This window comes from Branchiostoma lanceolatum, chromosome 2 (genome assembly GCF_035083965.1).
Source record: "Branchiostoma lanceolatum isolate klBraLanc5 chromosome 2, klBraLanc5.hap2, whole genome shotgun sequence".
In the NCBI taxonomy this organism is placed as follows: domain Eukaryota; kingdom Metazoa; phylum Chordata; class Leptocardii; order Amphioxiformes; family Branchiostomatidae; genus Branchiostoma; species Branchiostoma lanceolatum.
The window spans coordinates 30498347-30523952 of record NC_089723.1 but is presented as its reverse complement, the minus strand read 5'-3'; the positions used below and the strand labels follow the sequence as shown (position 1 = coordinate 30523952).

Sequence of the window (25606 nt, the reverse complement as noted above, 5' to 3'; positions counted from 1 at the left end):
CACAATGTGTTTTTTTCTATTAACATTTTTACACACAGGATCTTTGGTCGGGAGGAAACTATGCATTTGCTTGCAAATGTTGACTTTTTAGTAGGTAAGAATTAAATTGAGTTACTGCTGGCTACAGAACTGGCTGTATAAAATTATACCAAAATCAAATTAAACTGACAGTTTTACTTACTGTTGGCAATGGAGGGAGGTGAGCATCATGTGAGTGGAGTCCAACGAGTGGATGAAGTTTGGAGGAAAGGCATTCTTCTGTTTGATGATGTCTGGTCGCCTGAACAGATAAAAAAGAAGGCAGCCAGGACTTTACACATTTTCTGACAGCAAGTTACGCACATGTACACTTGTGACCTTTTAGCAGCTTTTTTTCACATCAGAAAAAAAGAGGCAGCAAGACATTGAATACAGAAAACACGACATAAGTTTTAAACATTTTGATAAAGCAAGTTAATATACTGTAAATGCAGAAATGTCTGGGGTGGTTTTATGTTCGCGGTTTTCGCGGCAAACGTTTCACCATGAACTTACAACCACCGCAAACATTTTTCTCCAATACTGAAGCAGTATATGTGACTATAGCGCTGCCGCAAACTTAGCAACACTGCGAACACTCCATTTTCCCCTTAGGGCGAAATAAAAACCATGCGAACTTTATTGCATTTACAGTACACTGTAGGTAAAATCTACAAGTCCAAGTTACTACTTACTCTGAGGTGTCACTGGAAACGTTCAAGATGATGTTCTGCATCTCATTTCTGACCTGAAAGAGGAAAAAAAATCTATTTAGAAAAGTATACATAACATGTATATTCACCAATCATTTGTCCACAAGAATGGTACCAGGCTTAGCTCTTGTACATGTACATTGTATGATTTTACTCTCTAATGAAACAATTTTGAATATAAGTTCATAATGAATTGTACATTCATACATTACATGTAAGTGGCTTTGTTCTACAGTACACACCAGTTTGTTCTTGACTTTGTGGTAGGGCTGTACCACTGGAAGGCCGAGGGGGGTTACCCACTGCACCGCTGAGCCAACATGGGAAATGAGGCGGGCACTCTCAGTCAGCCAGTCCTAGATTTAGACAATAACAAGTGTGTCAATATTCATGTTCAATACAAGCATTATTATATGGCTTAACCTTCTCCCTGCTACCGAACTCTGTAACCAATAGGGTGCCAAACGGCTACTTCAGAGTGCTAAAGGTTAAACGGTGACTGAGCATTTGTACGAATTTCAGGGAATTTGCATGAATTTTATGAGAAACGTATAAATCACTGTAAACTCACAAATCTTATTAAAAAAAAAGTCTTTTTATGCAAACCTGCCAACCACTGTGTTGGGAGAAGGTATGTTTCTTAGAGTTTCTACCCATGATATTTTGACAATTTTCTTTTACATTTTGTTTGTTTTGTTGTCTTTATATCATACTTTTCGTTCCCCTAAACTGCCTGACCAGGTTTGGAAATGTGAACCAGGCATAAACTACAATGCAACACATGCTTAACCTGCTCCCTGCTGCTGAACTCTGTAACCAATAGAGAATGAGGTACCAAACGGCTACTTCAGTGTGCTATAGGTTAAAATGGACGAAAATTCATGAGCCCGCGGATGTCATCCATATAATCAAAATGGCCTTACTGTTTAACTGTAGTCTAGACTCTAGAGTGAACACAATTCATTACTTGGATCTCCCTGGCGAGAGTGAAGATCTCTCTGAGACTCATGAAGACCTTCTTCACCAGGTAGCCCGAGGCCTCCCACACGTAGTCCTGGGGGAAGTCTGGGATGTCTTTCAGCTGACGCTGGATCTGGAGACGTCCGCCGTACCGCGTCACCCCGTAAACTACGGTCATCACCGTCTGTTTCACCACCTATTGAAGAACATGTGTAACACAAATGTCTCAATGTCCAGGGCAACCTTAAACTTTGCTGTGTTACTTGTTCAAAATCTTATAGATTGTAGAAGTTAGCTGTAGAATTTCAAATTCAAGGTCTGATGACAGGTAGTTATATTTGTAAGTAGTTTTTGCTATATTTCATGTTGTGCAGCCCAAATTCTTTCTGTGCACCTAAGATTTTAGGACAGGCACACCAGTGCACCTATTCCCTTAATGAATTTCAAGCTCTGTGTGGACATGTACTGCAATCAGGGCTGTCTCCAGGACACGTCCCTCCATCCATCCCCGGACAAAAAATTTGCTTTTTGGGATGGAAAAAAATCCACTGTACCTATCCAACAATTTGAACTCCATGATATGAAAATGTATTTTTATAAGCTCAAAACGACAGATTTATCAACAGACAATGAGTGGGATGGAAAAAAATCTAAAGCTGGAGACAACCCTGACTGGAATACATCTTTTCTACCTTTCTTTTGATGAAGCCGTCCAACACCTGGGCAACCTTCACCCCTTGCTCCGCATCCAAAGCTCGCAGCTTCTCCACCTGTGTCGCAACAAATACCAAACTTTCACATAACCAGCACACTGCCCTCAGGTGTAACACATCAGTTTTGTGCAGTAGTAGTACAAGATGCGACCGGACTGTAAAGTTTGATCCACTCACTTTGGGAAGGAACCCTACTCTTCTTGATATCAAGTGTAGTGGCTTTACAAAAGTATGTCCCATCTGATAGGATGTCCCTAACTGCAGCTAAATACTCATTTTCACCTGAGTTGAGTGAGGAAATTGGTTTTAAGTGCATCTCCCGAGGGCACAACATTGGGGTCTGCTAGATTTTGTACTAAAGTTGTAATCTTCAAGATTTGAGTTTTTACAATACTGACAAAATACATCAAAATAATATATAATACATGTACATCTAATAGTATGCAGAAGTGTTAGCAACTTGTAGCAAGGTCTATCAACAGTTATCATAAAGTAAAATGTATAATTCTTTTGTCTGGCATAAACCAGTAGCCTGTTTAACCCTCACCTGCCGGGCTACTCCACTGTAGACATCTTGTGGGGAGTCGGCAGGCATGAGGTTAACCTGGTGAGCACCGGTGATGTCCCTCCCCAGAGCAGCGTAATGTTGCAGCCCATTGCACGAACCGTCCTGTACGTGTAAATAAAGATTAAAGGGACAAACGAAAATCATCCAACAATTGAAGAAGAAATTAAAACTACAAATAAATAATTTTTCCACCCTTCATCTATTCACACAGTATTCTATTGATTAAATAACATGACAGGAGGATTTCAACGAGTACTTTTCACATAAAATTTCATCAGTTTTGTAACTTAAACTTTGCCACTCTGACTCGTTTACATGGATGACATCAGCACGCACATCAATTTTAGTCTCTTTCCAAAAAAAAAAGAAGACAGTTAAAGTTTTTACTGCAAATCGTACAAAAAAAGCTGAAAAATGACCAAATATGTATGAGCAGACATACAAACACACCTGTCCTTGGTGCTGAACACCACACTAGTCAGTATGGCCCAAAATAACATTACCGTAGCTGTAAAATTTCTTTGCACATCAAATTTCCTCAGTTCTGTGTTTCTGTCCCCTTACCTGGTGTACAGGGAAGTGTGAGATGTAAGCCTGAGGGTTGGGTGACCGCACAGCGCTGGCGATCTCCATACAGCAGGCCAGGGCCTGCCAGGACTCGTCTGCTGTCATCCACCACTTACGGCCCTATATATATATATATATATATATATATATATATATATATATGTCAGGACAGAATGTAAATACAAAATTGTTTACTAGCAGTAACCATCAAACATAGGAGAAATAACTCAAAATCATACATGTAAATGAAATGCTTTTAAATCTAGATCTTAGACTACAATTTTTGCCCTCATGTTGTAACTACTACCCAATTTCTTCAATTCTCTGATTGTATGTAAATTTATAAAATTATCCTGTCTTTCAAGGCATGGATCTTATTGGGTAAACTCACAGAGCAATACAAATATGCAACATCATGAATTACTATACACAAACAACATGGCACCAAAGTCTTCGAAAGTAAAGTTGAACATTTCAGTTGTTATACCATCAAGAGGTTTGCCAGTGGACTACATGTACATGTATCTGTAGTGCTTGCACAACTGAGCCATCCAAAGGCTATAAAAACAGAGACGGGCACCACCCTATGGAAGAATCCTAACTATCATTACTAACCGTCATGGGGTTGTCTGCAGAGTCGAGGATTTCCTCCATTATCTCATTTGCATATTGTAACCTCTCCATTTGGGAGTTCCTGAACAGGGAGGGGGGTGGTGGGAAAGCAAGTGGTAGTCATTTCTATAGCACCACCACTTTTTTTTATGTACATTGTGTTATGATTGTGAATAAACTAGTACTATTATCTCCATTTGTACATCATTTAGTGTACAGCATATTCTTGAAATTTAAAATAAGATAAAAATATATGGAACAATAAAATCTTTGTTGTACATCTCTTACTTGTTAAAAATTCTGAACAAAGTTTAAGAATTTCAGTTCATTTAGTTCTGAAGGGAGCCAGTAATATTTATTACATTTTGCTGTCATTCTACTTTATCCTATGTTGTGCACCCAAAATGTTTTCTGTGCACAATATCTTTAGGCAACGTGCACCAGTGCACCCATTCCCCAAAATGAATTCTAAGAACTAGTTACAGTATTTTCTTAGTGACTGATAACATAGTTTGTAGGAACAAGCTTACTTTTTCTTGAAGCCCGTAAGATTGACCAGATGGATCTTGAGCCAATCTAGTCCCTTTTCTCCTAAAGGATGTCCTTCAGCAAACACCAAGATGCTCCTGGCAACATCACTACCTATGGAGCCACAAGAAATCATATAACATGTAGTACGTCATTTATAGTAATTGTTGTTCACCTTGTAGTGCATAGCTAGTGTGGCATGTAGGGCAGCAAGTTTACTTGCTGTTTCAGTAGCAGGGTATATTTCCATAGGAAGGGGATGCTAACTAATGCTACGGACACAGTTGCGAAGATCCCAGTGAATTGCCGGATACTGGAGGGTACCTCTTGGTGCTCTCACAATATAGCTTACAGTGTTGTTACCGGGCCCCAGGTTGATTTTAACTCCAAGTAAAAAAAATCCCAGAGCCCAGCCGTGCCCAAAAATAGCCCGGTAGTCGCAGGGCGTCCCACGGGTAACACCCGAAAGTGAAAAAAAAACAGCCAGTAAACGTCTCGGCAGGGCCCCTTTTTCCAATTGTGACCGTAGCATTACAGGACTATGCCATCAAGTGTCAAGAAGATGGTTCAGAACTACACCACAAGTTGTTTTACCTTAAGAGTACACAGTGTGAATGACTCACCTAGGTGATTAAAGTGAGGAGGACATGGATAAACTCTGCCCCGGAAATCCATGTTGTGGGGAAAGTAGAAAATCTCATGGCGGAACTGAAGACAACAACAAGAATGATCATAATTTCATAATTGTGTTTATAGTTATTTGTTTATGTTAACTTCTATATGCACAATTGAAAGCAATTCTACCCACAAGAAGTTGGATGCCAAGTGAATTTAATTCCTTAGCTCCCAGACATTCAAATTAAAAGTGCAAGATGAAAACATAAGGCTGGGAAAAAATTTATCTGACTATTAGATATTCTCTCACAGAAACTGTGTACATCAAGATTCAGACTTACCTCTTATCATAATATTAGGCTCTGTTTTCATGTCGATTTTCCAGTTCAGTATCATCGGCACTGTTCTAAAAACCAATGGTCTAACCATGACTTTGACAAAAAAAATCACAAGTGAGAATTACCCGGTTAGCAATGGAAAGCTTGTAGAGCATGTCCATTCTCAGGCTGTGCATCTCGCTGCGTAACTTCCGCACTTGAGCCATCTGTTTCCTCATTGCTTGTTTATCTCCATTGGTCCTGAGGGGAAAATGTGCTTAAATTTAAGTGACACCAACAACACCAAAATGCATTCCCTGATTACATTCTACCACAATAAAATTGTGTATCCTTCAATGAACATAAACTTGTATGCAAAATATAAAGTCTATACCCTTCTAATTCTATTGAACATGGAATCTTACAAATCATACTTCCAGTTTTTGATTCGTGGCTCGGGCTAATCAAATTTAAAGAAAATAGATTCCTATGAACTTCACAGTGAGCACAGCAACCAGTTCAGAACCTTGCACCACAGCTTGTGAAAAGTGGTCTTTCGAGAAGTAAACAAAGCAAACATAATAACATTTTTCAACTGTATGTCATCACTATGATTATGCACTGTTTGCTTCTCAAAAGTATGTTTTTCACAAGCCCAATGCCTGTTTCACAGCAAACTGCTATATTCAGTTTAAAAAGCATTATGCTGCAAACAAAAGAAGTAAGGAAGTACATGTATAAAGAGCAACTTACAGTATCTCTGTTCCCAGTTTGGGGAAGGTCGGGGCCTCGGAGACTGGTTGGGGAATATCTAGCTCCTTACTGCCCTTGTTGTTGAACACTCGAATAACCAAGTCCAAGATCTAAGGTAAAGGTAAAGGTAAAGCAGTCATCCTCAACTGAGGCAAAGCTTGATGCTTTTGCAAGCAGCACCATAGACGTCAGGTGGCCGCTACAGCCTTACTCTACAAGATGCACACCAACCAGTTCCCACCAGACCCGAAGAAGTTGCTACCTCAGCTGTTCACACCCAGACGTACAACACACTCCAGCAATGCTATGCCAAGACACGCTCTCACCGAACCTGTCTCCAGAACTCACACAACAGGCAGGACATTCACACATGCATCAATCAGCACCTGGAATGCGCAACCGGACAGTGTGGTCCTAGACATTAGTGCACAGGCCTTCAATCCTTTAAGACCCGTGCCCATCGCTACCTCTTAAAAAAGCAAGAACACTTGGCAGCTGTGACTGATTGGTCACCACTGAACTGGATCGCTAGGCATAGATATAAATGCAGAACATACCCAGTAAACATAATAATTATCATAAGAAAAATCAAAATATCATTGAAATATTCTGACATTTAGGTCCATTTTCTTTACAATTTTTAAGTTTACAATGCAGAGAGGCACAGGACTAGTTTTTTTTACACCTGTCAAACAAGGAAATAATTGAATTAAGTTGATGCTGCTCACTGGTTGGTTGATTTTCCAGGCACAGGCTCCCAATTGGTTGAGTGAGTCCAGGATGGGATATAATTCCGATGTCCCAACTTTCTCCAGCAGTAGTTCATGTTGCAACGTAGCGTCATTGGATCTCATCAACTTGGCTGTGGTAACAATAGGGTATACTACCATGAACAACTGAATTCATAAACTTATAATAAGAAAATTACATTTGCAACTCTGAATGTAATTCAGGGAAAACAGTTCATACAGTTTCAGTAGGTGTATGTTGCAAATTCTTTATATCCTGTAACAGTTGTCATACACATTCAAACAAGTTTTCAAACTTGTCAATGAACATCTTAAAAAAACGGCATTCCTAGCACTTTTAGTTGGTTACTGACTTGTCCAATCTAATTGGTCATCCTGACTTGTTGAAGGCTGCAGTACAAACAAGCCAATAATTTGGAGGAACTTCATTGATGTGTCGAGCCACAGTCTATTGTTTGTTTGTTAACACCACATTTCCATGGTACGACTGCACTGTAACCAAAGATTGTGGTAGATTGCTTAACGAATTTCATAGATGTTGTGTTTTAAATCATACCTTATATCATACCAAATATAAGGGTCAGGCAAAACCAATTTTGGTCACTGTACGGTCGCTCAGCGATCAACATCAAATTGAAAGTTGGCTTAAACAATTCATTATCTTGAAAAGGAGTGGACTGAGGACTTACTTGGGGATAGTAGAAAGCCGCCCTTCTTGATGGAGGACCAAGGCACAGGAGGCATGAGCATGGGGAGGAGACTGCTGTCAAACACGAGGTTGGTGTCCTGGGCACCCTCCACTAACTGTACCAGCATGGGGTGGGGCTAGACACAAACATAGGAGGAACAACATTAACTTACCAAATAAAAGGGCTTGAAATACATTTCTGGGAATGGGTGAACAGGTGCACCAAACCTAAAAATCTAGGTGCACAGCAAAAGTTTTGGGTGCACAAGAACAATGATACACGAAAAAATATAGTGGAAAGTCAGCAAAATGTATTTAGTAAATACAAGGTTGGGAAACACCTGTAATTCAAAGAAAGCTTCTAGGGGGCCAAAACCTACACCATGTATCCCCAAGCCCAAGAGCTATCTCACCTCACCTCATCTAGTCCCATCCTCATTTTGGTAGAGCTATCTACCATTTAAAATCCTGACCATAGTGTGTCCAGAACAGAAGACATGAAAAATGGAACTTATGCCACAGTACCATAGAAAGCTGCTAAGTGGTCCATAGTCCAGCTTGTCCTTTGTTTTCCCGACACCTAACCACATACTAAATATCATACAGATCCATTTACAGCTTCTACAAATGCACAAACAAAGAGCACCTAAAACATAACCTTCTTGGTGACAGTCAAGATGTTGCAGTAAGAAGCACATCTTGATAAGAATTTCCCACCTTGATAATGCCCACTTGTTTGATGTTCCTATAGGTGTACATGTGGTACAGGGCAGGTATCAGCTTCCTACGGTCACAGGGAAAATACATAATTATACATAAAAAGAACAATTTTCATAATACATAGAAGAATGTACAAAGCACAAATTGTTAGTAATACTGTTACAGCATGATTGTGGTAGAACAGGGCTGACTGCAGCTTTACATTTTTGAGAGCCCATGTTGTTGATTTTCATTATTAAGTCTGTTATTTCAACCTTACGAAAATGTATTTTCATCAATTTCATGTCATGCAGTTCAGATTTTTGGGACGGACGGGGTAAATTTTTAATCAGTCCCAACAACCGAATTTCCGTCCCAGGATGGAGGGACAGGTCCTGGAGACAGCCCTATGGTAGAGGCTATACCACCATCCAATCCAATGGTAGTCTTTGAGCATCTAGCATATTTCACAGAGTTTAGAACAAAATGGATAAATCCAGGATACATTTTGTACATGTGAAAATGATACCCCCAAGAGTGGTTGCCAAAAAACGTGACAATTTTCATTGATTAAGATAACCAAAAGGGATCGTTTTAAATGCGACCTTAAAACCACTGCGAACACTACCGCGAAGTAAAAAACATGCGAACTTTAATGCATTTACAGAAGTTTTTTCCAGACTACTTGAGGAACTTGTATAAGAAGGACTTCTTACTGTTCGCTGGTCTTTCTGAAGAGGTTGTTGTCGATCTTCACCTCCCTAACCATCGCATCTACCAACAGACTTCCCAACTGGAAGTAAGAAAAAAAACATTGCCAATTCAGTACTTTGGAGAAAAAAAAGGGGAATTTTCAAAAAAAAAAAAAAAATTAGACATTCACATTTTGCAGGGGATACCCAAAGGCCCTGTTTCCCTGGTAACTACATACACATGTACACATCTTCCCCCAAACACACTGCCCACTGTTTTTTTTCCTCATACCAGAAACTAGAACAGCATATAAACTGATCTAGGCTACCAGGTATTTGTATATCCACAGAGCCAATTGGGGAACTCTTTTGCCGATTGGTACCCCTCCCCCAATTTTTGGATGCCGTCTTTAAATCCTTGCTAAAAGCCAGAATAGATAGATTCCTCTTGATATTGCTGACAGGTATACTTACGTTGATGATCAGATTGATGGGCCAAGCACCCTCGTCACCCTTAAAAAAGAAAGAAAGCAATCAACTCTACTAGTGCTGACGTGTTGTAATGCCTAGTGTCTATATCTGATGTAATCATATTCATAACTCAAACAGCCATCAGCACTTGTCTAAAGCTTACTGTGAGAAACATTACATGTATAGTTGCACTTGGCAGGACAACTTATTGATAAATATCATTATTCATTCCATACATCAAACTGTTAAACAGTTCTTAGTTTGTCTGAGTCACATCAATGATATAGGTAGACATGTATAAAGTTGAATGGAAGAATGAATGAATGAATGAATGGATTGATGATTGAATGGATGAATGAATGAATGAATGGAAGGGTGGATGGATGGATGGATTGATGATTAAATGGATGGATGGAAGAGTGGGTGGATGGATGAAAAGAGTGAAAGAAACATACCACAACAGGTCCGACCCCTTGTTCCCCCTCCAGTTGACACCACAGCTCTCTGGCCTGACCAGGTTTCCCACCCTGGTTGTTGTTCACCATGAAGCTACAATAGTCCTGGTAGATCTGTCCAATCTACAGGTGAGATAAAACAATTCTAACAAATCGAAAACATAAATCACGGCCATGGTAACAATGGTTAACAATGGTAACAATAAGCCAGGTAACACAGGAATTGAACCACACCTACCTTTTCAACACTACCACTCTGTAGTTTCTGCTTGATGCGGTACTTCTGTTGGATCTTCATCCCGAGGTCACGCGCTATGATCAACAAGGGGTCACCAGTCACCGCTACGAGGCAGATTGCCTAACATGGGAGTTAAACAAACAAAAATAATAAAAAATGTTGCATATCCCATTTTAGTGCTACCTTTTAGAGGAACACAACATTACTGCACAAAAGTCGCACTAGTACACTAAAAGGGGAAAATTTTGCTGTGGTTTTAGTCCCACGTTTTTCGCAGTGACCTCTTCTTTAAAACCATTGCAAACATTTCCCCCTGTACAGTAAAACCCTGCACGGCAGTTTCAACCGCAAACTTATAACAACACTATATTCTCCCTACCGCGAAATTAAATCCCTGCAAACATTTCCCCTTTTACGGTATTAATCAGGGTTGTCTCGAGGACCCGTCCCTCCATCCGAGGATGGAAATTTGTTCGTGGGGACAGCCCAAACATTTCATGGATAAAAAGCTGAACTTCGTCATATGAAAATACACTTTAAGCTTAAAATTTCATTCACTTGTTTCATATGCTTCGGGTGGGCCCACTTTATGCAACAAAAGGTTACCTCTGGAAAATTATAAAATAGTATTTCAAAGTGTTGGAATTTCCAAAATTGGCCTCTCTCCACCCATCCCAACCTCAAATTCATCTACGACCATGCTGATATGATTATATGGATGACATTCGCACGCATCAATTTTCGTTCGTTTCCAATTAGAAAAAAAAAGTTATCTACCATGGACTGGCCTGAGCGCTACACAACTGATCAGAGAGGCCCAGGACAGAACAGGATGGGCACGGATCATTGCGGCTGGCATTGCACCCCTACGATCACTGAGGTCATGGGTCATGAGTGAGTGAGTTAGAATTGTGCAAAGCAGCTACAAAATGAGCAAATGTATGCTGTAAATTGTAAAATGATAACTTGGAAAACGGATACTAATGTGTAGAATGCCAAACTCAAAGAAGAAGATGTGAAAGACCAAAATTGAAGAATCCATTATTTGGTATACCTTTCTCTCTGTGTTTAGTAACTTGTTCAACCTTCCTGACCACATAGATTTCATAATGAAGGCAACTTTCCTTTTTTTGGTAAACGTTTTTTTATTCGCACGCTCGCATCAGTATTGGAGTTTCCAGATGATGTCATCCATATAATCGAATCAACATGGCCTAAACGCAGAGTGGGACAGTCAGCTGAAGATCTAGCATTTACTATTTTTTCCGGAAGAACTACAAAACGAAAGAAACGTACCTGCACCATCATGTCCACATATTCCTGGTCCTCCAGCACACACAGGAAGGGATAGATGTTCAGCTGGCCTTTCGCTGGAAAACAAAATGTTTACAGTGATGAGAAGTTGTTGGACTACGATAATCTACATTATGTCATGCCTTGGCCTGATACGGGTGTTCCGGACCGTGTGATAACTATCCGGATCACATAGGGGTCGGGAGTGTTATCACACAGGCTTCCATAGAATATTTTGAATGCATTTCGAGCGTGCCGGTTGCACCGCCAACGGAAATTCGAATACTGGATTCGGAGATTAGAATAAATGTTGTTGCAGTTTTGTGTTCGAGGACACAAAACTCCCTCAACTTCTGGCGCATTCCGCATTAAAATGTGCGATCCGACCCGTGGTCGGGCTGGTACCTCGGGTAATACGGAATACCCCGTGTTATATTCTATATGAACATGTACATTTTTGTACCATCAACACTGGGATCACACAAAGTTTTTGGCATTTTTCTGGCCTTCGTCACATAGCCCGGTAACCATCCAATCCTATGTCTACACAGTAATTTTGCTTCTCTGATCGCTTTTCTGCTGAATGGTATAGAACCCGATAATAGAACGTCTGTCATTCAACCTCCATTAACATTTATCCGCCGGGTGACATAAAATCCACCACTTTGAAAAAGAGTGGGTTTGAGATATCTCTAGTGCTGCACCCCCAAGTTATACACAGTTTAGATAAACAGGGGTGCATTATACTGGGGGACGTTGGGTTGGAGATCTCTTCTACGTGACCACACATATCCATCTGCTGAGAAATCGTCAATCACTGACATGTATAGGGTCAAAGCAGGCTGTAATGTTTTGACCATTGCACATCGGGGCATGCCCCCACTCTACAGATCCAGAGCAAATACACTAAAAGGAAGATAGAGTCTTACCTTTACTTTGTCTGTCCATCTGTTTCTTGAGTGTTCTGAAAGCCTGCAGCAAACCAGTCTCCCACATCGTCTTGTGGGTCTGAAGAAGCTCTCGCTGTTGTAAAACAAACATGACAATGACACCTCAAAAGAAGTCCCTGAAAATGGCCAGATTGTATGGCTACCAGAATGATACTGTAAAATTCTTCCAGGTACAGATCCAAAAAGCCAAATGTCAATGTACCAGTGCTGTCCCTGACAAAATTAAAAGATTTGTGTCTCTGCCTGAGCATTTAATAAGTTGACAACAACTGTTAGTTATGAATGGTAATATACTACTAGTAATTGGTGGAAACCTGTGTTGTTTAAATGCAAATAGGGGTATTGTGTTTATCAATGATAAATTGGATGCAAATAGTTCTATAATGTCCTTATATATATATAGAATCTTGTGCCAACTATGGCCCAGTTTGTGATCACCTGCATTATATACAGTTGGTAGCTGCTATTCCAAGAAAATGGAAGTCTAATTTGAATGGTAGCCCCCCAGTTTCTGTTTGTAGACCTGAACAATACAATAGTACTTGGCTTAATCAGACAAAGATTAATAGAGATATGTATAGATTTTTCTTCACATCAACAGATGTCCCACACAACGTGCAATTATCATGGCTGTACCTCTTTGACAAGTAGAGTTCTAATCCCCTGGAAACAAGTTTTTAACTCAATATTAAGATGTACCATTGACCCAACTTCTAGTCATGGAGGCTAGGTTATATTTTTCAATATAAACTCATTCATAAAATTTTGCCTACTAATAGGCTTTTGTATATTAGGAAGTGTGTAGACAGCCCGTTATGCTCACTTTGCCATCTTGAGGAAGAAACATACACTGACTCATGTCTTCTGTTCTGGGATTGTATATTGTAACAGTGGGGATCAACCTCCACTAACTGACCAGTCTAACTGGTCCGGACCCTTTATAAATTAGCTTGTACCTGAACTATATTTTCTTTTGGAATGAAATCAAAATTTGGTTAATATAAAAATAAAATGGGGCCAAATTTACATTTCCTACCTAATCCTGATAGTAATAAACAAGCTTACATCTCAAGTTCTTTTTATATCAGGTGGGGCCGATGAAAGGCAATTTATGATCCACCTAAACACACGCCTTTTATGTCCAGTTATTTTTTAGGCCGGATTCTTTGGGAGCATACACGCTCAACAAAGGAATGAGACCTTATTTGCATGTGAAAGCTTTCTGAGCCGTGTTGTACCAACATTGAAATCCGGGTCGTACCAACATAACACAATGGAGGCAAATAAGCTTGATCGATATTTCTCACCATACATTATGAATCAATCAACAAATCTAATTTTTTTATACAATTTTCTTATCCTTGATTATTGTCTCCAGCTAAGAATCAAATGCCTAGTCATAACTGGTACATTCAGGCTGACCTCCCTCCATCTTCAGTGGAACAGCCCAAGATGATGTAATAGAAACCAAATCTCCAGGGTGAATGCAAGTATGGTGGCGTGTAGAAAATAACTCATTGTGGTTAGAAACTGACTCAGAAAATCCCCGGCCCACACACTTAATCAAGGAGATATAGCGGGGGAAATGTAGGGGAAATTGTCACTAGCACTGCAGGCCAACAACGTACATGTAGGTGTACTTCTCAGATGGGCCTGGATATCGCAAGATTGCTGCAAGACCTGGTAAGCATCAACCAACTTTGATTATCTTAATTAAATGTCAGTAGTAACTTACATTTATGATCTTGATCTGATTTGGTAAGCACAGTATTTCCATGCATTTAGTGCATGAAGAGGGTCAAAAACATAAGTTGAGTATACTATTAGATTCTGTAGAGCATTGTCAAATATTCACAGACTGTTAATTCCAGACAAGACTTGGATCATTTCCAATGTTAAATCTAAACCTACAATCCTTTGCTATGAACATTGTACAGATGTTTCAGTCAGTCATTAACAAATGTAGAGCCATGAAAGACATTGGGAATGTATTTCATGACAGAGGATAATCTAAAAGCCAGTATTTACATTTCCATATCCATTACTGTGGCGTTAGATTCATCTCCAGTTTAACTTACAAGTCAGCCAGGGGTGAACAACAGAAGGTCAAAAGTGTTCCTTTACTACATGGTGGGGTGGTAATAACACATGGTAGCGATTAAGAGAGGGGTTAGGAATTTGAAAAACCAGGCTGCATGCTATTGCTAATGTTGTTATTATATACAGTGCAATACACCATAATGGTATCAGTCATAACTGAAAGTTACCACAAGAAACAAAACCTGACCATGTGAAACTATAGCCTGTTGCTCTCGACAAAGTAACTACAATATTCTAATGCCTTAAAGCTTCATTAATTACTATAACTTCAAGAGAGTTCATTTTGTTCTCCTGCCTAGACAGAGCTAATTTAATGTGTGTATTGCGATATTTTTCTTTGTCCACAGCCATTGCAAATCAGTTTTTAGAAGGTGAACACTGAGGACCCTATTGAACATACAACATTGATGATGATGATGAGAGTGTCTTCCCTGGTGCCTCTGCTGTCTATCCTGCTCCTTTCTGTCACCATGATGTCAGAAGGGAAGAGGGCAACGGTACCAGCCATCTTAGAGAACTGCAGTAAGGTGGGTCACGCCACTGAAGACTGCAGCCACCTGCACCTGCAGCAGATACCACACGGTCTACCACCATCAACCCACGTCCTGATCCTGTCCCACAACATGCTCACACGTCTGGTCAACTCCTCCTTCGTAGGGCTACCTAACCTAGAAACACTTGAGCTTGGTTACAACAGTATTTCTGTTGTGTATGGAGGAGCTTTCAGTGGCCTTCAACATCTCACCCAACTAAACCTGGACCGCAATCAGCTGAGGGTCTCCAAACTGTTCCCTGGTGTGTTTGACATTCTTACAAACTTAACCACATTGGACCTTTCCTACAATTACTTTGAGGCTATACCAAGCCACACCTTCACCCATACAACCAAACTGGCAAGCTTGTACCTTGCCCATAACTCACTGACATCTCTGGATGGTACAAGCTTTGCAACAATGGTCAACAGGACTTTCCACATCTTGAACCTGTCAGAGAATAATCTGGAGACGATCACAGAAGATGCCTTCCAGCCACTGAGGAAGATCGGGCAACTTATCGTGGATAAAGGGATAAAGGGAGAGACGTTGCTTCACAACCTCTGCACTGCTCTTGGGCAAACGGAAGTCACCTCCCTCTCTGCACAATGGATTGATCTAAGAACACTGAACTGGACAACCCTGCAGCCACTGGGCAGTTCTTCCATTCAGACACTGGACCTTTCAAACAATGTACTCACAGCACTTGCTGACAATGTCTTTGCTACATTAGCTTCCTTAAAAACACTTCAGCTACAGAATAACAAAATATTTTATATTGGTTCACAGGCCTTCTATGGCCTTCAGAGCCTTGAAACCCTGAACATGAAAAATAACACAAGTGCACCAAAGGTGATCAAATCTTCCATGTTTGAAGGTTTTACAGGGGGAAAACTAACCCATCTAAACCTCAGACAGAACAACATCCAAAAAATATCCAAACACAGCTTCCAACATTGTACCACTCTCACTACTTTGGACCTATCACATAACAATATGGATCAAAAAATCTATGGCGAGGAGTTTGAAGGACTTCCAAACCTTCAGGATTTGTTCCTAAGTGATAACCAGAACATACTTTTGACAGGAGATTCTTTCAAATATGTACCAACCCTGAAGAACCTATTAATGAACAGAGTGCAGCACAAGTTTCGACGCATTGAAGCAGAGCCAACCCCATTTCAATACCTGAATCAGTTGACCTGGCTAGACTTGAGTCATAACAATATGGACTACATTGAAAAAGGAGCTTTTACGAACTTAACGTCACTGAAGGAACTGTCATTGAATAACAACAACTTGTACAGACTTTGGGAACCAGGAACCACTGTCTTGTTTCTTGAAGGTCTGACGAATTTGAACACAATTTTTCTCTCTAGAAACGGTTTTCGGGAAATCCACAAAGACGCCTTCAAAAACTTAACACACCTAAACAATCTCTACCTGAGTTACAACAAGATCAACATTCTACCAGAGAACCTTTTCCAAAGTTCTGCAAGGCTGTCCAATTTGGATCTAAGAAACAACTCCATAAAAGTCATCAACAAGACAGTGTTTGACCCATTTCTGTCGTCCTTGAAAAAACTGTACATTGCTGGAAATCCGCTGTACTGTACGTGCGAGATGGCATGGCTCAGGGACTGGCTCAACAACACTAAAGCTGATGTTGGTAACCTTACCCGTGACGTCCTCTGCTCCTACCCTCTGAAACTCAACAAGAAATCAATCCTGAACTTTGACACACAGGTGTGCAGAGTGAACTGGGAACATGTTTCACATGTTACAATGATAGCAACAACAACCTCCATTGCTCTTTATATGATAGTAGCCCTTCTCTTCAGAAACCATTTCCATTTCTACATCGAGTACACGTGGCACCTTCTACGAGCAAAGATACGAAGACCACGCAAAATTTTAAATGGAGGAAAGAAGTATGATGCCTTTATTTCCTACTGTAGCAGAGACACAAAGAAATGGGTACGAGACCGTCTTATAAAAAACCTTGAGGAGGAAGGGGAGCCAAAATTCAAACTGTGTATTCATGAGAGAGACTTCCCAGCTGGAGCACCCATCATTGAAAACATCATAGATAGCATTGAATCCAGCAGAAAGACAGTCTGCCTCATCACTAAGAACTTTCTCAATAGTGGATGGTGTAAACAGGAGTTCTATCTTGCACAACTTGGTCTGTTTGAAGAAAAAGACGACTCACTGATCTTAATAGTCATGGAAGACATTCCCGACTACTGTCTCACCCGCTATGCCCGCCTGCGTCGCTTCATGTGTGGAAACACATACCTAGAGTGGTCGGAGAATCCAAATACCCAGCCACTGTTCTGGCAGAGGTTACGTAATGCACTGAACACAAACAACAGACCACAGAGGTGCACCAGATATGGGGCAATTGTTGTGGAGGATGAAATGGACTGATATGATATCAAACACATTAAATATTATGCAACATTGTAATAGCTATTAAGAATCATTAAGATGTATTTTTAAATACATTAAAATTGTTCCTTAATTGTCGTCCTGGTTTTGTGAACATTGCACGTTTAACCACCTGTATGTCCAAATTATACAATTCTAACATGGTACTAGTATATGCCTGCATGATGCTGAGTAGTGTATAGCCAATATACATAATGGCAAGTCTACACATTGTAGTAGTACCTACTTTATGACTTAAAACATGCAATTCTTACCACAGCATTATAGGATACAAATTTAGCACTTAAACTAGAAAGGCCGTCATTTGCCCCTGAGCAAATACAGCATGTTTAGCCATACTCCTCCCCATGCAAGAAGTGGGCTGTCCCAAAATAACACCTGGGCAAATCGAAATATTAACTGCATGTAGAAAGGCAACATTTGCGAGAGCATTATACTTTGCCAATCTCCCTCCTGATGCATAAATGGACTGTTCCAAAATCACCCGTACAAAAACTCTCTCTACAAGTTCTGCGAGACCCCAAGAGCTTCTTACTGCAAAGGCTTGCGTGTGTTCCTGCAATATGACCTCAGGTGACCTATATAGAACAGTGTTCTTTGGCCAGTAACAAATGGAACGCGGGGATCCTTAGATAGAACATGGATTCCTTGGCCAGCAGCAAATAGAACATGGAACGTGGATACCACTTTTGACCTGTTTTTGGTCTGAAAATGGGTCCAAAAGTCCCCAAAATGAAGCATTCTGAAGTGATGTACACCAGAATTGTGATTGAAATCCTGTAGGGACATGTTCAAGGCACCCTTGTACCGAATTTCAGGTCACTTGCTAGCAATACCAGGGCACAGGAGCCCAAAATATAAAAATTGTCTAAAAATGCCCCAAAAAAACTCCATAAAAATGTTTTTAAGGCCTGTTTCGAAAGAAATGAAAAAGCACCTAAGGGTATTTGCCATCTTTACCTACATGCCAAATTTCAGGTCGTTTGGCCCAAAAATGACGGAGTAGATTCCATTTGAAGACTTGGCAGGAGGAGAAGAAGAAGAAGAAGAAGAAGAAGAACGTGAACAAAAACAATATGTTGAGCCATACTAGGTATGGCTAAACATAAAAAGACTAAAATATTGTATGGACATTGCAACTAGTGCCATCTTTGATTCGAGATTGTCATCTGAGTGTACAAAGAAATGTAGGTCCTTTGCATGTTATGTCAAAAGTCCAAATAAAATTGTTTCTGTCAGGTAACTTTGTCGAATTGTTCACTTTAGAATCAGATACAGGCACAGGCCTGGACCTATACCTAAACCTCATACCTTAATATGTTTAAGTATCCAGCCCTAATCTAAAGTTTGCTCCCATATCTACTAACTTGTGATGTCCCTGTAGCTTAACTGGTAGCAGCCTTACAGTTGTGCTCCTGGTTCCAATTAGTTGGTAACTGGGATATCCTGGTTCAATCTGGGTTGGGTCTGGACCCGTCTTTGGGAAGAGACATAAATGGCGGTCCTGTGTTCGAGGAGGTGCCTCCAGGATGTTAAAGTGGAAGGGCTAGCAACCCCTCCCTGTAAGAATATTCCCTGTTACTGAAACAGCAAGGAAACTTGCTGCCCTATGTACCACTAGGCACTGCAAGGGTCTGAATGAACGAACAAACAAATGAACCCACCAGCTTCAGGACCTCCTGACTTGATTGCCGCTGCCCCTCCACAGATTCCACTTTAAGCCAGTGTTGGGTCTCCATCTCCAGCTGGGTGTTACATCGCTGTATAACCTCATCTTCTGTAAACAAGGGCTGGACTTGCAAGGACTCATCCTACAAAGCAAAACAAACATTTCTATGTCAACCCATAGGGAGTACAGTATGTTTTGGCCTGTGTGACTGTGCATTTATGCACTGTAGAGTGTAGTTACTATATGTTCTGGCAGAGGGGGCTTCCTGTCGGCGATGAAAGGAAAGGGTTGGGCTCCGCCTTCCAATTATGTGCCCTGGACACAGTGGATAACAACCCACTGCCCCTATGGCCTTAAAAAGGCAATAAGACTACTTTACATGTACCTTACCTTTTAATTTTTATAAACACTCAAGAAGGACAGATTTTAGTATGCAGACATCAGCTTGGCAAGTACACAGGCTTACCCTGTGGTTGTCGCTGCTTTCGTCTGCGTAGATAGATGATACGAGATCTGTCGTACATCTCTGGGGCGGAGGAAGCAGTGGTGGTGTGAAGTCAGCCATCCCACAACCATCTTGTATTGCCTAGATTATTAATATATGTACTCATTAAGCAAACAGTGTTTGTCTATTTCTTTGTTTACATAGCCAGTCGTAATACACGCCGTTAAAAAAAACATTTGCCACCCAAAAACTGAAAAGGGATGAACATAATATGCCAGTGCATATGATATACAAGAACCAGCAGTTCTGCTGAAGTACCATAGAAAGCTGCTAGGGGGGGGGGGGGGGGCATCATTGACCTAGTCCATCATTTTGCAGATACCCACTCATATGCAAAATATTGCACGGATTCATCCACAGATTCTCTAGTTATGGCTGTGCACAAACCCACAAATGGAACCAAAAACAACACATTCAAACCTCCTTGGCAAAGGTACAAAAATATAACTACAGTTCTTCCTATAGTGAAATAAACTATCATAATAAAAGACAGTTAACCTTTAATATGTACTCCTGTTCATCCACTTGGAAGGTGCAATCCCTGAAAATGTCCTCCAAATTGAAGCCCTATTGTGAAACAAAACATTCATAGTTATGATTTCTTTTTTAAATACCATAATAATTCACTTAACCTTCTCCCTACTGCCTGACCAGGTAATCACTAGATAATTGGCAGCTAAATGACTAATTCATTGTGCTAAAGGTTAAGACCAATCTTTATATACAACTGCACTGATTTTAAGTGGCAAAATGGACAGTCTAGATTTGTTTAACAGATTTGATGTGGACCTGTAGAAGCTGCTACTCACCTCCTTATACATCTGTTTTACACATCTGATGGGCACTCCACCTGTCAATCCAGCTCTGATGGAAACAGAAAAAAATGAAATCAGACTTCTCAGAAAATGCACACTCTCCTACTGCTTGTGACTTTCACCAACTTTGATGATTGTGCTACATTTCTAATTTACTAGGCCTCTATGAGAATCTCCTCCTACCAGTCTTAGACTTCCAAAAATAATTTCATCAGATTAGAACATAGGATATTGAAGATTCTTTTTACAGTTCAACAAAAGCACCACCTTCTCCGGCTACTTAGCAGTACTCCAGTCAAAAGCTCTGAAGAAGGTGTCTGACAGACACCGAAATGTCAGCAGGTGAGGTTTACTGGTTGTGTAAAAAGAATATCCAATATCCTAGTCCTAGACTAATGTTAGTTACTTATTCCTGTCACTAAAACAGCAAGGGTGAGAATCTATTCATTGTAAAATAAAAAGACATCGAAATCAGCACCATCTTTGATTTGATTTTGAGATCCTGAGCTCATGGACCCAAATTCTATTTTAACATTTTGAGCAACTAATACAACAAGGGTTTATATTTTTTCTGATACTTAAATGCTAACATACTGCATGTATAATAGTGTACAATTTTAAAGTACCTTTACGTACATTATCCTACACAAATATCTACAGGTGTATTGGTGAACCCACAGTCAAAAATTCTTTATGATCTGTACGTATCTGTATTCATTATAGTCAACATAACCATCCTTTGGCATATAACCACCCTTTGGCATAACACACCAGCTTTCAATTAGGTGAACAGTTCTAATTTTGGTTGCACAAAAATGCCTATGCACACAGTATTTTGAGCCCTGTGTCCCTGATGTTACATATAAGTACAAAGTCCTACGGACTTCTATCTTTAAAGGTTTTGTACCTGCCCATACACTCGAGTGCTGCTGCATAGGACTGCAGGTTAGGGTGGAGACCATCTTTGGTCATCATGTAGAACAAGTGGCGAATCTTGTCCATATTGGCCTACAAGAAAACATATTTATCAAATTGAGCAAAAAGAAGATACTGCAAATGCCTTTTAAGTTTGCAGTGATTTAATTTGGCGGTAGGGAGAAAATCGAGCATTTACTGTGGTTGTACAAATGTAGTTCTCGATTGAAAAAAGGTAGTAGGCAGGCAGAAGACAGAACAAACATTTTCATGGTGGTTTTAAGTCTGCAGTGAAGAGCTTGACGCATAAAACATGAACATTACACCACTACAAAGTTAAATTTATAGTTGTAATACTGTTCATCATAACATAATGTTATAACTAGAATTTAGAAACAGTAATCCTGGGAGGACAGAGAGAGAGAGAGAAAGAGGAAAGGGAAAAAAGGAGAGGGAGGAAGGAAGGAAGAGAGAGGGAGGGGGGGAGAGAGAGAGAGAGAGAGAGAGAGAGAGAGAGAGAGAGAGAGAGAGAGACGGAAGAAAATTCCATACCTGTTTGGCCCATCCCTTCATCACAACATTGTAGATATCAGCATTTAAGTGTTTCCTTCTCTTTTTCTGACTTTTCAAGTGATGCAGGGTTCTAGTGGCTCTGTCCACCTGTCCAACAGAAATACATGAAAAAAATTCAAATTTTCAAGACTTGAAAAACAGCCCTATTTTTTTCAACATCATATGAGAAACATCCCTTAATGATCAATGGAAAAACAGCAAAGCCCTATTGGTGTAGCAAGCTGGAATATACCCCTTGCCAGGATATGCCCGGGTCTGTTTTAGCCAGGGGTACATTCCAGCCTGCTATACACAATGTACCTGTAATACATTTAATGTCATACACCTGGACATTGATAAAATTCAACACAGGTGTTCCAGACTGGTCTGTACATTTGTATTTCACGGTATCCCACGAGTTATTACTTGTATCCCATGGGCTTCCATAGAATAATTTGAATGCTCTTCAAGTGCACCGCTGTTGAAAATTTGAACATGGGATTCAGACATTGGAATCAACGTTCTAATGATATTTTTGCTTCGAGACACTGAATTTTCTTAACTTCAGGGGCATTTCGCACTGAAATTAGTGGGTACGACATAAAAAGGATACAATACTGTATTCCCCATCTCCATTGATCTCAGCTCTCCCTTAAGTCGGATCGCCACCTGGCCTTCGGGCACTACAACCCATGGTTGGGCTGGTACCTCGGGTGATACTGAACACACAATGTTGTACATGTATTCTCAATGTATTCATCTATTATCTATTCACACTACCCAAATGAGCCCCTTACCTCTCCTATAGACACACAGGCTTCCATAAATGACAAGATATAAGCTTGCTCCTCATTCTGCCTCCTCTCCATGTTCTTCATCTTCTCTATCTCTTCCTGTCTTCTTGCAATTTTCTCATGAGCATCTTCTTCCTCTGCCTCCTCAATAACATCCAGCTCCTCCTCTACTATTGATTCTGCAACTCTGGGTGTACTTCTAAAAGGTTTCTTGTGTGATGTCTGCCATTGTGGCGTGCTACCGTTTCTCTGTGATGTTTGTTTATTTTCCACTTCGTTGGTTGTATACACGTTAATGTTGGATTTGCTGGAGAGACTTCGCTGTGCATGTGTCTGTTGTGCTGAGTGAAGGCTGGACATTACAGGTTCTAGTCTAACATGGCTAGACACTTTCCTCTTTTTCAGTATCTCTTGTTTCTTCTGTCTCTGTCTGACCCCTTCCCCTATAAGATGGAAAAGATAATCATAATCATTCTGTACATAAAAAAAACTACACCTTATCTTCATTTCTTATGGTGATATTTGGACTTGTAGCTTGTGTCTTGTTTGTATTGCTTGTGTACCTACCTTTTTCTGGCTTGCTTAGCTGTTGGGCTCTAGATGACAACACTGGAAGACAAACACAGACAGAATCAAGGTTTATACTTATATGTTTTAACTATAAAATTCACATTATTTTACAGTCATACATTTATGACAGTTGTGCTCAACTTGCTTTCCATACTAGTAGTAGCTATAGCTATGTATTGCCATATCAATTTTTACTTTCTGTGTTATATGAGTACATCTTCCTCCAGAGCTACAGGTATGGCACAGGACACAACACATAAGATTTGTTACAAAGATGGTAAACAAGGTGGCAAGGTGTAACAGTTACATTTATTTCCTCACTTGACTCAGTTGCTTTGCTTTGGTTTTGGTCCCTAACTTTGGTTAGGGACGTCCCTCGGAGGTACAAACCTGGTGAGTTATGCCATGAGGCAGTTCACTTGGTATGCAATCCAGCAATGCAAACAAACAAACAACAGCTTTTAAATGTCCTTACCTGTGTACAACTCAACACGAGGGTCCTTCTTCTGTGCGGCCACATTTGCATACGTCCGGAAGCCAACAGTATTCTGGTATCCTACAGCAGTATAATATCAAACAGGAAAAAAACACTTACAAGTATAATCTCTACATAGTACATACATTTACATGGTATTACCTGGTCCAGATTAGCTGAGCTAATGGAGAACTTTTTTTAGTACCTGAGCCTCTTAGTAAATAACACTATACATGATATGATGTACATTCATTCAAGTGTGTGGAACATGATTTTGAAGAACCATAAGTTAAAAATCTAGTGTTCGCTGAATCTTTGCATTTACTGACCGTAACATAGTTACACAGTTGCGGGCAGAGCAGATGTTTGTGGTGTGACGAAATTGCGTTGAAAGCTACAGACTTAAAAACACCACTAAAATTTTAACATTTACAGTAACTGCCAAGCTTTATAAAGGTACAGGAAATCAAAAGGTCAAATCAAAAACTGTCATGATCATGATCATACGGAATACATAACATTATAAACTATGATGTCACTTGTCAGCAAATACAAGGGCCTAAGCATGTGGGGGTGGGGGGGATGGCACTTGCAAACGTTTTAATTTAAGGCTAAATTCATTAGGTTTCGCATTATGCGAAATTCTGGAAGTCCATTAGTAATAAATTACGAACGTCATACAATTTCCCTACGAATTACAGTAACTCAAAATAGTTTGCCTATATTTTGGCTCCCAATTATCAATATTCAAAAATATCAAAATTTTCACAAAATTATCCAAAATATTCAAATATGCATGGTTATGTTATGTCATATAACACTCTATAAATTCTAATCATGCCATTATACAATATCATGATTGTAGATTTCGAGAGTCAGCATCAATTTATTTATGTTCCCAATACTTTCCTACAGTGAGACTTCAATGGGATATAACGTTAATCATGAAGCAAAAATAATCAAATTGATTATATAAGCTAGTTCGGAGTTGCTACTACGCATGTGCAGTGTCAAAGGTGAAGGCCCCCGTCTCGTATACAGTGCTCGCCTGGACATTGTCTAGATTTTCATAACAACTGTCTAGATTTGCATAACAACGCCCCGACTGGCTTTGTTCACGTCTCGGGGGCCTTTACCTTTGACACAGCACATGCGTAGTAACAACTCCGAACTAGCTTATTCTAGTATATTTTTTCCACGTGGGGCGCGGTGTCCCAAATTTATGGATCATCCAAACACCTCAATCGTAAACATTACTAGTATATGCGTTTTCCTTTTTGATTATATCTACACGAATATATACAAACTAGTGGTATATACTATTAAGAGTTGTGAATATTTGAATACTATACAGAGTCGAGAAAAACGCCAGATGACACACTCACGTGCAGCGGTCCTGAGTTTGTTGCACGTTGGGCAACCTCCAAACCACACCGATCCCAGGCCAACAGAGGGGCCCAGCGTCGGTATCGTCGCCCGGAAACTTCGCACGGACGTCAGGCGAAGGATCAGCGTCATGTCTGGTTGTTGTTGAGTACGATATTAATCCACAACACCGAGTTATGTAACCAAAACAACGTGACCTACGCAAAGTTCTACCACTACGCCGCCATGTTGGAATAAACCAA

At 40.2% G+C, this 25606-nt stretch overlaps 2 protein-coding genes across 2 annotated transcripts in view; one reads left to right on the top strand and one right to left on the bottom strand.

Annotated features, from left to right (window-relative positions):
* LOC136428544 (DNA-directed RNA polymerase, mitochondrial-like) overlaps positions 1-25606 on the bottom strand; it is a 27219-nt gene extending 1613 nt beyond the window's left edge. Inside the window, exons 1-31 of the mRNA XM_066418145.1 lie at positions 25364-25606; positions 23979-24059; positions 23501-23542; positions 22937-23376; positions 22140-22247; positions 21580-21680; positions 20667-20721; positions 20356-20424; positions 19819-19938; positions 19348-19494; positions 12579-12672; positions 11653-11726; positions 10357-10476; positions 10119-10241; positions 9667-9705; positions 9217-9293; positions 8519-8585; positions 7803-7938; positions 7093-7226; positions 6365-6474; positions 5758-5872; positions 5303-5387; positions 4682-4793; positions 4155-4233; positions 3537-3659; positions 2952-3074; positions 2384-2461; positions 1699-1887; positions 974-1087; positions 714-766; positions 182-280 (exon numbers count right to left, since the gene is read on the bottom strand). Of these exons, the coding sequence (XP_066274242.1) occupies positions 182-280; positions 714-766; positions 974-1087; positions 1699-1887; positions 2384-2461; positions 2952-3074; positions 3537-3659; positions 4155-4233; positions 4682-4793; positions 5303-5387; positions 5758-5872; positions 6365-6474; positions 7093-7226; positions 7803-7938; positions 8519-8585; positions 9217-9293; positions 9667-9705; positions 10119-10241; positions 10357-10476; positions 11653-11726; positions 12579-12672; positions 19348-19494; positions 19819-19938; positions 20356-20424; positions 20667-20721; positions 21580-21680; positions 22140-22247; positions 22937-23376; positions 23501-23542; positions 23979-24059; positions 25364-25496 (3440 nt within the window). The 5' untranslated portion in view covers positions 25497-25606. The remainder of the gene's footprint in view (positions 1-181; positions 281-713; positions 767-973; positions 1088-1698; positions 1888-2383; positions 2462-2951; positions 3075-3536; positions 3660-4154; positions 4234-4681; positions 4794-5302; positions 5388-5757; positions 5873-6364; positions 6475-7092; positions 7227-7802; positions 7939-8518; positions 8586-9216; positions 9294-9666; positions 9706-10118; positions 10242-10356; positions 10477-11652; positions 11727-12578; positions 12673-19347; positions 19495-19818; positions 19939-20355; positions 20425-20666; positions 20722-21579; positions 21681-22139; positions 22248-22936; positions 23377-23500; positions 23543-23978; positions 24060-25363) is intronic.
* LOC136428545 (toll-like receptor 3) lies at positions 14020-18796 on the top strand. Its single transcript, XM_066418146.1, has 2 exons — positions 14020-14282; positions 15047-18796. Exon 2 carries the CDS (start codon positions 15107-15109, stop codon positions 17660-17662), a length of 2556 nt encoding a protein of 851 aa, XP_066274243.1. The 5' UTR covers positions 14020-14282; positions 15047-15106; the 3' UTR covers positions 17663-18796.